At 37.5% G+C, this 15066-nt stretch overlaps 1 protein-coding gene across 9 annotated transcripts in view; it reads left to right on the top strand.

Annotated features, from left to right (window-relative positions):
* The window catches only part of KMT2C (lysine methyltransferase 2C), a 190205-nt gene that overhangs the window by 78954 nt on the left and 96185 nt on the right, over window positions 1-15066 (top strand). For all 9 annotated transcript variants that reach the window (XM_054644553.2, XM_077189555.1, XM_077189707.1 and 6 more), the window contains one exon: window positions 544-653. In XM_054644553.2, the coding sequence (XP_054500528.2) occupies window positions 544-653 (110 nt within the window). The remainder of the gene's footprint in view (window positions 1-543; window positions 654-15066) is intronic.

Here is a 15066-nt window from a genome sequence, read left to right as displayed (position 1 = left end):
GTGTTTGTTGTATGGACCATTTTCTCAGTCTTTTATATGAATATCTGTTCATGTTGTATTTTGAGCTTTTAAACATTTTGTGTAGACTTACAAAGTATCATACTAGCATGTTCTACATGAACATACAGGTCTCCAGTCCTTGGGAATAATAAATTAAGAGTACAAACCTAGGGAAATGTTATCTACAGTGAAATATAAGGTGAAATGGAACTGTGTGTGTGTTACACAAGCATTGAATGTAGAATCAAAGTCAGAGAATGCTGTGCACCCCAGTGCTATGATTACAAGTTCAGGCACTTGAAAATTATAAACAAAAAAAGGTGTGTTGTATATAAAAGAAAATTGCAGTGTCTGATAGTAACTGCAATGTATTCAGTGTATGATAAGATGGCTTTTCAATGTCACAACAAGAAAAAAACAGGGGGAGAAGACCTCTCTGTTATTTGTGGCAAGTGCTGACTGCCAGAAGGGAGTTGATGCTTGGAGGAAGTGCCTGCCAGAGGTGTCCAACCCCGGCCCTTTGTCCCTCTCTGTGCACTCCAGGTCACTGCTGGGCTCATCACCGCTGCGCCGAGTGGTCTGTGGGAGCCTGCCCGACTGAAGAGCAGCTAGCGCTGAACGTGGACAAAGCTGTTGTCTCAGGGAGCACAGAAGTGAGTAAAAAACACTTGAATGCTCAAATCTCTAACAAAACTCTGTTGGTAGGGTTGGTTAAAAAAACCAATGCAGTACAATGTGTGGCTAAAAATAGCCATGTATGGATCTCTGAGCTCTCGTTTATAATAAGGTTTCCTTGGGCAGATCCTGGCACTAAAAACTTACATTGCAATTTATTAAAAAGTTTTATGGAGTTGCACTGAAAATAGCATTAATTAGTTTTGAATTATTTCCTAGAATGTAGGAAGAGCCAGGCTGACCAAAACAAATTAGAGACAAAAGAAAAGTTGAGTTCAATTAGCAAATTCTCTGGTAGGTAGAGGTCATATTTATTGTGCCAGTTTATATCCTGAAATTATATGACGCAAATACAGTAAAAAAATTCTCAGTTACTTTCAGGCCAGTTTCAAAAAGCAGGTTAGTATAAAAAAGCCAGTATTTGCCATGAAAACTTGCCTTGATACTCTAAATACCCATAGAAATACACAGATGAATATTTCATCTTTTAAATTGAAGTGATAATGTCTTTGGAAAAGTAAGTACCTTTGAAAAGGATGAACTTGTTCTGGTGTCATATTCTGGTACCATTTTGAAATCTTGGAGATGTATTTCACATTGGTTTTGCCACGTGTAGCTATATTTTTGGTGATATTTAATAATGCCTAAGAGGGTTTTGTAATAATTGTATTAGTTTTCATATTAAATCAGACATGCTATCAACAAATATTTGTAATTTTTGGTGGTTTTCCCATGGTTATGCTTAGGCCTTTTTTCACTTGAGTCTTCTTTCTTATCATGCATTATAATTAAAAAAAAAAAAAAATTGGCATAAGATACCAGTAGATGTTCTCCATCATTTGGACTAAAAAGATGCTTTACATCAGTCTTTCAATACAAGCCATAGAATACAGCTTTTTTTGTATCTTTTTCTATTCAAATTAAGTAAATGCTTTATTTTGAATAATTACCTAACTTCTGTGTTTCTGCTTTCAAAGACTATTGGAAATGAGTGAACCTGACAGTATTAAGTTCTAGTTGAGCTTGAAAATGTTAAAATACTTTTGTGTATGTATAAAAAAACAATAGTAAGAATTGAAAGAATATTCAAAATTGAGTACTTTTTTTTTTTTAGTCTTGCTGTTGAAAGTTTCATTTTGTGATCAGCTCATTCCTGTCTGTAGCCATTTCTTTTAACAGAAGTCCTGGCTGAGCTGTTGAAGTTTGGGTTTTGTTGAATTTCATCCTGTTTCCGTTATTTCGTTATTTCTTTCTGTCCAGTACCTTGCTCCTTCCCTGTGCTCAGGGTGATGGTGCCTCACCTTTATGTCATCAGCACCTTTGTAGGTTTTGCATAGGTGTTTACAATGGAATTATTTAACTACAGATTTTTGAAGAATGAACATCTCTGGTGTTGCAGTTTCCGTTTCAGCTGTCTTTTCATGTCCTGTACTGGATCCTCCCTACTGATCTTTTCAAATTCTGCAAGTAATGTTTAGATCCCCCTGTTGCACATGTTTCATGGCAGTGCAGAGAGAGGAGAGGAGTTGAATTGAGTGCCATTCTGTGTATTTTCTATTCAGTCTTTGCTGAAGCCATTGAGGAACTTTTTTTTTGTGTAGTTGAGCAGTCAGCCAGCGAAGAATGACGCTGATTTGGTTATTCTCTTTTATCCTTCTTGTGATATCCCCAGGGAGAGTTGAGTAAAGGCACAACTGTGATTCTAGAAGAATAGCTAGATGGAATTGGACTTCTTTATCCCACTATCACACCAGGGATTTATTTGCCTTTTTATTTTGTTTTATTTTTTCAAAAAATAAGGACCAAACTCTTCTGTAGTTCTCTGTTCCTGACTACAGAGAAGTGTAGTGATTGTTCAAGGAGTTTCTCGGGAACTGGCTTGGAGCCCAAGTGTTTGCTTGTGTCCAGGCTGTAATACTTGGTAATAATTCTTCCACTACTTTTTAACTACTTTTTAACTTGTTACTAAGATTAAGAAGGCAGTAAAAAGTATAAGGTCCTGATTGTCCTCTGTGGTAGTGGAAAAGCTCATCTTCGTATGAGTTATTTTAAAAAAGTTTAGAATGAAAGGTAAATTAATTAATTCAAAGTATGTGTTCGTGTTTGCAGCATCTTCTGCTTCTGTTTGTTTGGGCTTCTTTCTAATGGGATGTTCCTGCATTTTAAAAGAAGAGTTCTTTTCAGATGTTCTGAAATCTGTTGGCCATGCAAAGGCAACTATGTGCTCAGGGCATACAGAAAAATAGTTTAAATAAAACCAAGCTGTATGCTGTTTCCTCTGCTTGCCACCAAATTTGCTTTGGGTTTGTTGTTGTTTGCTTGGTAGGGGATTTCTGCCTTCTTGGAAGTCTTTTTGGCATGAGGAACTGGTTTGTGATGTGGTCTGCAGTACTGCATCTTTCCTTTTCTGGGAAAGTACGTTTTCTTTTCCCTCTGTTCATGTAAAAATGCATATTTGAAGTGTAACCAACTATTGATAATTCATTGGTTTAGGTCTTTTAGCTTTTGGAGAGCATTTTGAGCCTGTTCTTACCTTGAGGAACTCTTTAATTTGTAAGCTGCGTTCATGTTTCTCATCAGTCAGGCTGCCTATTGTTTGCAAATCTGCTTTAACTGGATATGACAGTGTTTCTTATTACTCTGTTTACCAGTTGAGATGTCCATTTGGCTTCACTGAACTTGTGATTGCATTAGTAAAGCTTCTGTGGACATACTCCACTGACCTGTTCCAAAATACATATTTTTTATCCATTCTGGTTTTATTCTAGGCCCTTCTTTGCTGAAGGTTTAAAACACAGCACTGCAGAGATCTCAGAATCTGTGAATGTCTCACAAAATACCCTGCTTAGCGTGTCTTTCTTCTCCAGCTCTTTTGATTTGCTCATTGTGAAGGCCTGGCAAAGGCACCTGACCAGCTTGTTTCATGTATTTGTGTCTAGACAGTGGTGGATTCTTTGTCTTTCTTTCAAAGTCTGGGGTTTGCCATTCTTTACTATTCATGAGTGCTCAAACCTGCATCTGTGAGGTGTTTGAAATCCTGTGTGTCACCTTGGTTTGTGACAAGGGACAAAGAAAAGCTGGAATTCACAGTCAGATCTGTGGTGGAAGTGCCTCAGTTCATCTCGTTGCTTGTCTTGCTTATCTCAGCAAGAGAGTCTTGGCTTTTCTCAGAACTGCTTTCTAAGTTCTTCTTTCTAAGGAAGAACTGGTGATCTTGGTGACAAACCTAGTGCCAGGGCTTTTCTCAGGATGGTCCTAAGGATTCACCTGATTATCCTGGTACAGTGTGTAAGGTAGAGCTTCAACACCCCAGTGTGGCACTGCCTTCCCCCCACTACTTCTATAGCATTTCATGGCATTTGGGAGTCACTTTGTTTCAAGGTTTGAAAGAAAACAACTCTTCAAAATACCATTGGGGGAGAGAAAAGTTCCAGTGATTTGCTTGATCCAAAACTTAACTCAATTTTTCTTATCATTCATAAGATAAGAATGTACTGTTTTGCTCAGTATGTAAGATTCACCATGGTGAAGAAGCTGTCATGTTGTCAGCTTCAGCAAGATGGACTTTACTGGTGTTTCTGCAGATATTTAGTGTAAGATGCAAAACCAGTGTGAATCATAGACTTAATAAGACAAACTAAGCAAAATAATCTGATCAAACAGAAATTAGAGTTTTTTCCCCTGAAAAAAATACAGTAGATGTGGACAAGTGGAGTTTACAGCTTTTTCTTGTATTTTTGGTTTCAGTCTTACACTTTTGTAACTCTCCTGCTTTCTGATACTTGGAAATGTGAGCTTACATTATCATGTAAAATGTAGAGGCCTTTAAAGCATACATTTGTTCAGCTTTTAACAAGACTGGTTTCTTAAATAGTGGTTCCCAAAGTATTTTCAGGTATTTTTAAGTAATATTTCATCATTTTGATGTTTATTTTGCATGTGTTGGGTAGGTTGCTTTTGTTTGTCTGCAGTCAGCTGAGGAAAAACAAAGTTTGCCAATTACCTGCCTTACATTGTTTAGCCATAGCTGCTCTGTATGCTACAGTCCCAAATAAGGTGGGCTGCTGTTTGTCCCCCAGTATGTAAATAGCTCAATTCAGGAGGTGAGTGTGAGTAAATAATGCATTTAAAACACTTTTGAACACACTGAGCACAAGAGAGGAATGGAAGGGTAACTTTCCCAGCCAGCTTTCTCCTCTGATAAGATGTAGGAAGCAGTTTCCAAGTTTGGGAGAGTTTGTCAAGGACACAAAAGTCAAAGAGAGCAGTGCTGGTGGAAATCAAGGAGGAGGTTCCTATCTGCTTGAAGGCTGAATAGGAGAAACATGATAGTAATGAAAAGTCTATTTTAAATTCTTTGCTCAAGAGTTGATTCTAGTGTGATGCCTACAAAGCTAGATCAGAAATAAATAAATTGAGGGGAAAGATGGGGAACATGTTTACACATCTTTTAAAACTGTCCATATTTTGAATGTATCCTCCCTTTAATCTCAGTGCTCTTCTCATCTTGTTGAAAATTGTCCTTGTTTTTCATGGTGTGTGTGTTTTATTTGTGCTGCTTCAAGTTGAAAACCAGTTTGGCTAAAATGATACTTCCTTTTGTTGTTCCTTGTATGTAAGAGTATCAACATCCTCATGTACTGGGGAGGACTGTGCCCATTTAACCTCAGCAGTTTTTCATTTGGTTTTACTTTTTGTTGAGAAAAACTGTGAGGAATGGCTTAGATGACAATGCTGAATGTAGGGATGGTGTTGGCTTTGTGTATGTCACAACCCAGCTGAGCAGAGCATGGAATGGTGTGGGGTTTTTTCTAGATAGAGTGAAGGATTTACAGTTCTTTGATGCTTTAAAAGCTCCCTTCTTCCTTTTTCATTGTTGGAAGAATGACTAATTCTTAAATCCAGAGAAAAATGCAGGAAGAGAATGTAATATATTCTAATTTATGCCATTTCTAGGTAGTGTCCTCTGCATTTGCCCATTTTTCAAGGACGAGCTTTGTAACATGAAAATTAAATGAGCACCTCTGGGATTCAGAAGTTCCTTTTTCACCCCTTGAGTTTTTTATGGTGTTTTTGCACACAGCAGGCACTTGGCTTCTCCTCATTTCCCTTCACTACAGCTTGGGAGGGACTACCTGGCTGCTCTTGGGAGTGGCTTCTGATTTTATCTTATTGAGGTTATTTTTCCTGTATTTGCTTTTGTCCTGCAACTGAGGAAGTACTGCAGGAAGTTTTCTTCCAAAATAAAACATCTACTTTTTTTTTTTTTTTTAATGGGTTGCTGTCTCTTAGAGAACTCCAGCACAGAAAGTGCTGGAGAAAGACTGGAGAAATAGTGACATACATGCCACCAAGAAGACACTAGCATGTGCTTTTGGTCATTTGGTAGTTTCATTCAGTTCCTGGCATGTTTTAGACATACTGTAACAGTTCAGCAATGAGGGTCCTGGACTATTCAAGTTTTCCAAGAATTTTTCTGTTGTTATTTGGAGTTTCTCTAGAGATCTGGAGCCATTTCCCTGCTGATGAGGATAAGCATTGTTTTTAAAGGACCTTGCTGACTGAGGGTACAACTTTAGGGATAGTTTAACACTGTAAATTATCTTCAATGATTTACTCTGTTCCATAATGGTTTAGATTTTGGTCACTTAAGGCCAGATCCTTGTTGTCTTGAAGAATATGAATTGTTCTTAGAGCTTGCAAATGACATCAGAAAGCCTGTGTCAATTGTTTTATAGCTGTATTTCCCAAGTTCTGGAAAGCAGCTGTGTATCTTGAAATTATCATAGTTAGCTCTGATTTACATGTATAATTCTTCTGGAACACCTTAAATAATGTCAGTACAACTTTGGTAAATCTGTTCAGGTTACAGAGCTGCCATGGGACCTCTGTGTGTTCCGATTTTTTGCAGGTCCAGCAGTTTGACAACAGATATTTGATACTTGGTAAGATCTACAGCTTAGTTCTTGTTCTCATTGTCAGGTGAACAGTGATTAAAGTGTTCTTTCATTTGATCCAAGAGAAGCTTTACCATAACAAGAGTGTTGCTCGTGTGGGGTCCCAGAATCAGAGAACGATTTGGCTTGGAAGGGACATTAAAGATCACCCAGTTCCACCTCCCCTTCCAGCCAGGTTGCTCAAAGCTCCATGGCTTCAAACAGAAAGAGAGTGGGTTTAGACTGGGTTTAGACTGGGTTTAGACTGGGTTTAGAGTGGAAGCAGTTCTTTCCTTTGAGGGGAGTGAGAGTTGGGACAAGTTGCCCAGAGAAGTTGGGGCTGCCCCATCCCTGGAAGTGTTCAAGGCTGGGTTTGGTGGAGCTTTGGCCAGCCTGGTCTGGTGGGAGGTGTTCCCATGGCAGGGGGTTAGAGCTGGGTGATCTTTGATGTCCCTTCTAACCCAAACCATTCTTTGACTCTGTGATTCTGTTTCTTCTTCTACAGTGAAACATAGAACAGAAAAAATGTAAATTAAGTTCTGATAAAAGAGTTTTGTTACCTATCAAAACACGGCACCTTTGAAGCTACAGACTTAAGGACTCAGCTTTCAAAATACAGTTTCTGTTTCTCATGTTGTCTGATAGACCACATTTTCTAGAACAAAATAAAATACATTTTTCTAAATCCCTGCTGGTATTTAAGACAATGAAGTATTAGTTAAAACTGAGTAAATGCAAATTAAGAACTTAGAGATTCTTTTCTTCTAGTACATTTTTGTAAATATGGCACCTAAATTATGGATACCTTGGGATATAATTAGACTCCATGCTTGTATCTGAATCTTTAGTGGTGTATTTAAAAGTTTGTGAGGATTGCTGTAAACTACTCTGGTCTGTCTGAATAGTTATGGTAACACACTGGAATTATGTGGCTGAAGTAAAGGCTAAGCATCTCTGATGATTGAAGGGGTCTGGAAATAATTTTAATTTTGAATTTTCCATTTATTGAGAAAAACTCCTTCATTGGATTCCATTTATTGAGAAAAACTCCTTCATTGGCTTCCTTTCTCTGAGGGAGAGGTTGTTAGTAAGGGTTAATTGTTGCAATGTAATTGAGGTTTATTGAGTGAAGGGCTGGCCTGTTTTTTATTTCCCCCACCATTTGTTTGATGGATTGATACTTCAGATTTGTTCTGTGTGGTATGAGATACTCTGTTATCATTAAGTAACTTTCCAAGTCAGCCAGCCAGTGGAAAAAAAATAAATACAAAGCTACAGTATTAAACTGAAAGTTTTTAATTTAAAACTTGTTTCTAAAATAATCCGAGCAATATTGCATTTTTCTGCAGCCAAATTTCATTTAAAATAAATACAGAATTTTTAAGTAATTTTCCCATAATTAAAAGTTTTATTATTAACATTCCAGTAAAGCCAGTACTATGCTTCAGCCTGTTAAGGTCTTTGGGATTTTTACAAGTGGAAAAGTTTATTAGGAATATGAAGAAATACTTATTCCAAGACTGTATGACACGTCCACTTTAGCACTTTTTAAAATCAGCATCTCAAGAAACAAAAGATATTCCTTTCTTCAGATACACAAAACACTGATCTGTTTATGTGCTTATCTACAGTAGAGTATCAATATACCAAATATCAGTAAAGTGTTTGATTTAAAGCTTTTTCTGGGTATGGAGATTTTTTTTAAGAGTTTTGTTTTGTGGGGGTTTTTTTTGTGGTTTTTTTTTTGTTTGTTTGTTTTGGTTTTTTGTTTGTTTTTTTTTGTTTGGTTGGTTTTTTATGGTGTTCGATTCTTACAAAGTGCAGATACTTAAATGTCACTTTGCAGTCTCTGTAGTAGTTCCTTGTTTGATAACCTGTTAGCAGTGTGATTCTGACCTGTTGCCTGGAAGAAGGAGCACATGGTCATGTGAAACTTGCTTAGCTGTTGTTATTTTTTTATATTGTCTTCATCATGTTTATTGTATTTATGAGAGGAAGGCAGGCTTTAGTCTGTGAATCACAGTTTAGAGATAAAATTGCCTTTTCAGATGAAGCAGAACAAAAGATGCACATATTAAAACAAATTTTATTTTCAGATTTTTCTTTTGATGTGCTTTGTCACGAACCTTCTGTGAAATAACAGCTATTTTTTGTATCCCTACCTATTTGTTTCCAAGTCTATGAAAAAAATACTGTGAATTTGTGTGCAGATTAGGTGGTACTGTCAGTGCACATTGGAACTCCCTGCTTAGAGTAAAACTGTGTCTTCTTACTTATTTGGGCCACAAGAACCAAGTTCTAGGGCCTACCCTTGCCAGGGACAGTGGCCAGTGCATGGATTCCAATATATGTTTTAGGTTTAAGTAATAAACTTCTTTTCACAGTGAGCCAGGATTTTTCATAAACTATCACTTCTTCCCTGATACCATTTCTCTTACTTCCATTGCTCTGTGTCCCCTACAGTTTTGTACATCTGAAGAGAAGCATGGTGACATTTCTGGCAGGTGGATCTTTCCCTTTATAGCTGCATTTGTGGAATACAGCAGCAAACAAGAGAGGAATACTTGGATTATTTAGGCAGCTCTAAGTGTCTTTCCTGAAGATGGTTTGTGATCTGCAGGGGGAAGTGTTTGATTTTCCAGCCTGATCCATTGTTTTTCTCTGCCAGAGCAGGGGTGCTGCTGCTGGGTTCCTGCTCTGGAGCCAGGAGAAGATTCCAGGGAGCTCTCCATGGGAGCACTCCCATGGGCATCAAGTAGGAAAGCAGAGTCAGCTTAGAGTTTTCAGTGTGGGTTTTTTTCATGCTGAATGCTTTGAAAAATGCACTTTTCTTGAACTCCAGATGTCAGATAGGTGGGTACCAGAATTGGGAGAGAGATTGTGGCTACAGAAACACTTCTGAGAGGGTTTTGATGCTGAACAAGTGATAGATAAGCACAGAGGGCAGGCTGAGGTGTAGGAACCAGACAGAATGGACTGGAGCATAGAAACAGGCTGAGAAACAGCACCAGCCCAGGAGTGAAAGCTGAAGAGCCTTGCTGAGAAACATGAAAGGGCCTGTGCTCCTGGAGGAATTTCCAGTGCAGGTTTCCTTTATTCACTAACATTCACTGAGATAATTTACTGGAGGCTCTGAAGTGAAATTGTTCAGTGTGTGTTCCAAACTGCTGAAGTGTGTTTCACAAAGACCTTTTCTTCCTTTTGCATGACTTGGGTAGAAAACACTTTTTTTCAAAATGCATTGGAAGAAATCATCTTTTTTTTCTTCTCCCCCCCACTTCCCTTGCTGTATTTCATAAATGTCACTCTGAGCATTAAGGCAATGACATAGCAGTTCACTAACATTCCATTGCAGGATTTTACATTCTGAGGGGAAGGGTTATCTGTTAAAACCAGAGACAATCTGAATTCTGAAGAGCAGAGAAAACCCACTAAAGGAAAATCACACTGCTCAAATCACACTGTCTCTCAACCTTCTTTCTTGGTAATGTGTCATTTTGCTGGTGGGACTGACCCATTTTGGGGCTTTGCTGTAGAAAATGAGAATGCAGATACTTGGGCCCTCCCTTTCTCCTGTCTTTCTGTGCTCAGCAACAATGGCATAGCCCTTCAATGTCTACAAAAGTGAGAAAATATCAGTGGAATGCTCCCAAATTCTGAATGTGGAACAAGGAAATAAAATCTCGTTTTAAAATGTATGAAAAATATTAAGAAACTTATTTAAATTATTACGCCATTAGTATTTTCAGCAAATAAGAAAACTGGAGCTCTGTATATATTTAAAAAGTCAGGAAACCATACCCATCTCTTAACCAGCATGCCAGCAGTAAGTTTATAAAAATTTACACAAGGAAGTGTGGCAGTACCACCAATCTCTTCACCTTTGTAGGTGTTTTAATGCAGCCCTCCTTTTCCAACCTTATTACCAGCTCACTCATGGTTGCTTCTGATTTAAATATTTTATATTCAGTCTTTTCCATAGCTCATCTGGGGTTTTTTATTGTTGGCGTTCAAGGGTCTAATTTTGCCTTTTGTGTGATGGTTATATTTTTGAAAAAAGAATAATCAGTCTTTTGGAATTAATATTGGTTAGTTTCAGTCAAGGACAGGTCCTCATTATGCTTTGAGCATTATAGAAATAAAAAAGCCTCTTCAGCAGCTTTCCCTTTAATATATAGCACAGGAATAAAAAGAAAAAATACCTCAATGGGACTGGTGGGTGTATTTGCTCAGCTGTAGCATTGTTTGCTTAGTGTTACACAACTGACTCTAATCTAGGTTTCACAGCAGTTTCCCTTTTATATAGTATTTTATTTAAGCATGTCTGTTAAATTTATCATGAATGTGAGTCACATGGTTTTTTTTGAATGAGAGCTTTACAGTCCAGACTCTTTAATGAAATTAGAATTATAAAGGGGTTCTGATTATTCCAGTCAAAAGAGTCTGAGATTTTTTTCCTGATTACGATAAATTATATTGTGGATTTTCATTTGGGATTTTCACCCAGCCTCAAAAATATCTTATAAACATGCTTTAAAACTCAGGAGTACTCATATTAGTCTGTTGGCATCAGTTTGCTTTTAAGCAGTAGCCTAAAAACTACTTCTGAGCTTGGTGTACTCAGCAGCTCACAAAATCAAACCATTAGCAAAAAATAGTTTTGAACTCCCTGAAGATTTTGTTATTGACTTCCATTAGTGTAAGTTCTGTCCCAGAGTTGCAGATTGAGCATAAATATTGCAGACATCAGTATGAAGTAGTGCCATTAATGCAGGTGTCGTTGAGTGGTTTTTTAATAACATGGAGCAAATCAGGCATGAGAGAGGCATCTTAGGAATCCTCACAAATGGGGAGCAACTGCCCATCCTGTGCAAGTGCATCACCTCAGTGGGAAATCAGACATTAATTGCATTAAAGCTATTTTTCCTAATAGGCCACTGTTGATAGTCATTTATTTATGTGAAAGAATTAATATTGTTTATTTTCATGTATATACTTGTCCTCCCCATTCTGCAGCTCTGACCTGGGAATAAGAAGTAGGCAGACAATAGTAGGTCTGCTGCCAGTAATGAATGTGTAGGTGTTCCATGAGTCATAGTCATGATTAATTATAAAAATCCTATTAAATAACATTAATTGAAGAACTAATGAAGTGGCAGGTTCTCAAAGCAGCACTTCACATGAGTTTTTTTTTTACCAGTGTGATTTCAGTGATATTAATGGTCTCCCTCAAAGATGTCGCTTTCCCCTTCAGTACATCAGGGAGGTAAAGTAGCTGTTATGAAATAAATAAATGTTTATTTCTTGAAGCATCTAACTTGGGTAAAATTACTTGATACATTATATTGCAGTGTCATGGTCTCACTTCAGATACACGTATTGAAGCTGCAATTTAGACACTTTTTTTTTTATAAAACAGCAAGTGCTTCCACATCTTGCCTTTTCCTTTGCACTTCTTTTAATTTATACTTTAGTATTTCCTTTCTGTTCAAAAATTTTCTTCAGTATGAAACTGCTGTGCAAAGAACTGGGAAGAAAGACAGAATCTGCAGAATAAATAGTGAATGTGAATCTAAATACCTAATCCAACCAAATATCCAAGCAAATATTGAGGGCTTCTTTTCCTTTCAATTACTGCAGGTTGTTACAGAATCTTAGATGTTTTTTGTGTGCTATTTCCAGGGAGATGTGTTGACAAATTACAAACCTTTAAAAGCAAATAGAGAACTTCTAGAGAAATGACACAGGAAGATAGTTCAGTTGTTATAATTCTTTGAGCTTTGTGAGGCAAATGCTCTTTTTCCAAAATATAAATGGATTTGATGCATTCAATAAGTAGGAGTTTCAGTTTTCTCAAATGTCACACCAGGTGAGGTTTTTTAATGAGAGTAACTTGAAATAGATGGCAAATCATTGGGAAGACTCTTTCCATTACACATCCATTGCAGCAGAATGTGCTTTGAGCACCTCCACAATGTTTGCTTCCTGTCAGACAGAAAATGCTGTGATGGATAAACCCCCCAGAAAAGGTCGGCCCTGGCAGCAATGCTCGCTTGGCTGGGAAGCTGAAAGGTCAGGATGCTCAGGATTCTGCTAGGACTGGAAGCTGAGCTTCTCACTAACCTGTGGTTGGACTTTCACTCCTAATTTTATGTGAGCTTGTTGTGTGTGGTGCTTCTGGGAGTTCATTTCTGTAGGTGAGTGCTCTCTTACAGTCTTAAACACCAGTTGAGTGTTTTTCAGCCTTTTCTGAACTCCTTTAATTGAAATAAATCATTTTGTGGGAAACCATCTCTTGTCTTATGGGTGTTTCAAGTAAAATACCTATCCTCGTACTGTGACAGAATTGTTATCTTAACACTGTCATGGCATTAGGATGTCATCTGATACTGAGATTTCTGTGCCATCAGATAAAATTGGTTTTAGAAAACAGTGCAATCATCTTGATTGTTTCAACCATCTGAACAGCTCTCTAATACTACTGAACTGCTGACATGAATTAGCTGAGCAGCCTGTGTCTCTTGAGGAGTTTATTTGTAGATGATGATGATGATTAAGCCCAGGAACCTCAGTGAAGTGGACTCTTCACTGTGTCAGCATGGGGACAGTCTATGTTTAGGGCTTTTGACCTTCCAGCCTGGTCTCTGTGGGAAATGCCCTGTCCAGAGCATAACACAGAGTCCACAATAGAGCTCTCAGAGTCTCTGACTGCCTTCTGCTCTCTCTCCAGGCACCACATCTTTTGTTGACCCAAATTGTTTCCCCTTCACTAGCTCTGATGTATTATTCATGTTATTTCAATGTGGTTTTACTTTTGATAAAGGAATGGGATTTCCCCATTTGACTGTAAACATGGTGAGAAAAAGCTTTTAGGACATTATTCCAGCCCTAGTTTAGCTGTAACCAGCTGAAATATAAATATCAAAACCTCCTTGTCCTTTCATTAGAGATTAAGGAAAAGCATTATGAAGAAGTAGGACTGTGCTTGGTTTGACTTAGTGTCACAGATGAAACAGAAGCTTCATTTAATTGTTTGTACCTTTGCATGTAACAGTGTTAAAAAACACACAGAATCTTCCAGTGGAGAAAAATGGCTTTAATGCTAAAGAGAGCAAGTAGGAATTGGTGCTGGAACAGAAGAAAATATGTACATTTACTAAGGGAATCTGTGACATATAAAGCATAACACTAATCTCTGGCAGTTCTTTTCCATTTGATGGCACTAACATTTCTATAATTAAGAGCAATGGAATTATTTAGAGGAAAACTGTGTTATAAACCATTCTTTTTTTAATTGAACAGCTGTAATTTCTACCAATGGAGAAAACTATATTATAAGAAAATGATTATTAGTTTAAAATGCAAAGTTAAATGAATGCAAAATTAACAAACAGATGGTGAAGAATTATTGTGCTTTATTTTACTCCTGGGTACAAGGGCTCATGCAGGATTGTAAAAATGTCATCACACTTCGTAAACCTGAAAGCAAACAGAATTTGCAGTTGTGCACATCTGTTTTGGGACACTGCTAGAGGGTTAGAAGAATCAATGTTGTTTTCAAATAAGGGTATTCATCAAAAGGATATCATTTACTTAACAGTTATGGCTTCTGCTAAGCATCAGACTTAATGTTCTGTGGAATTCATTACAAAATTTGGCAGCTTTTTTCTTCACAAGCTACTGAGGCAGCATTCTGCAAAACTGAAACAAACAGCCCCTTCTTACCCTCACCTCCCTGAAGCCCAGTTGAATAACCTGCTTCAATGTTTGACCAGTAATTTTAGGGTTTTAAATTCTAGGTCAAGATGTTGCACTTCACATTGCTTGCCCTAGGAATACCAGTGAAGGATCAGGATGGAAAGACATGGGCTTATTTATTTATTTCAGTGGCTAGTGAGTTAAAGAATTATATAAAATTTGGAATACCATGTCTTGGGAGAAGCAATGGGACAAATACATATAAGTGTCTAATTTAGTCAAGTTGAAAAAAAAAGCTAAAAGCCCTAGCCAGATAAAACATGTCAAGTTTTTATTAGGGAAGAAATGATACTAATGTTCAAGCTGGTAGTTTCCAAGTATGCCACCTAATTGCTTTGTTTGAGCTCAATTTACAGAAATTAGTGAACTGAAGATGTAGGATTTTGTTTACGATGACTTTGTGCCATTTGGAGAGTGCAATTTAGGAACAGCCAAGGAAATAGGAATTATGAACAATAAGGTACTGATTGCAGTCAGTGGGGAAGGAATACTAAGGAGGTGCTCACTAATGAGGAAGGTATTAAAGGCAGGAAATTCTTGCATTTTTTATGTCTCTACATAAGCCAGAGTTTCTTGTCACTCCATCCCTTCTACTACCTTGTAAATTATATGTATCATTGAGTGTATATAGTGACTTGGGCTGACATTAACTTTCTGTTAAATCAGGGTAATGTATCTTCAAAATCTTTCTTGAAAG

The sequence above is a fragment of the Agelaius phoeniceus genome, chromosome 1 (assembly GCF_051311805.1).
Source record: "Agelaius phoeniceus isolate bAgePho1 chromosome 1, bAgePho1.hap1, whole genome shotgun sequence".
Classification (NCBI taxonomy): domain Eukaryota; kingdom Metazoa; phylum Chordata; class Aves; order Passeriformes; family Icteridae; genus Agelaius; species Agelaius phoeniceus.
Note: the sequence above shows the minus strand (reverse complement) of the source record. Positions and strands in the feature narration are given on the sequence as shown.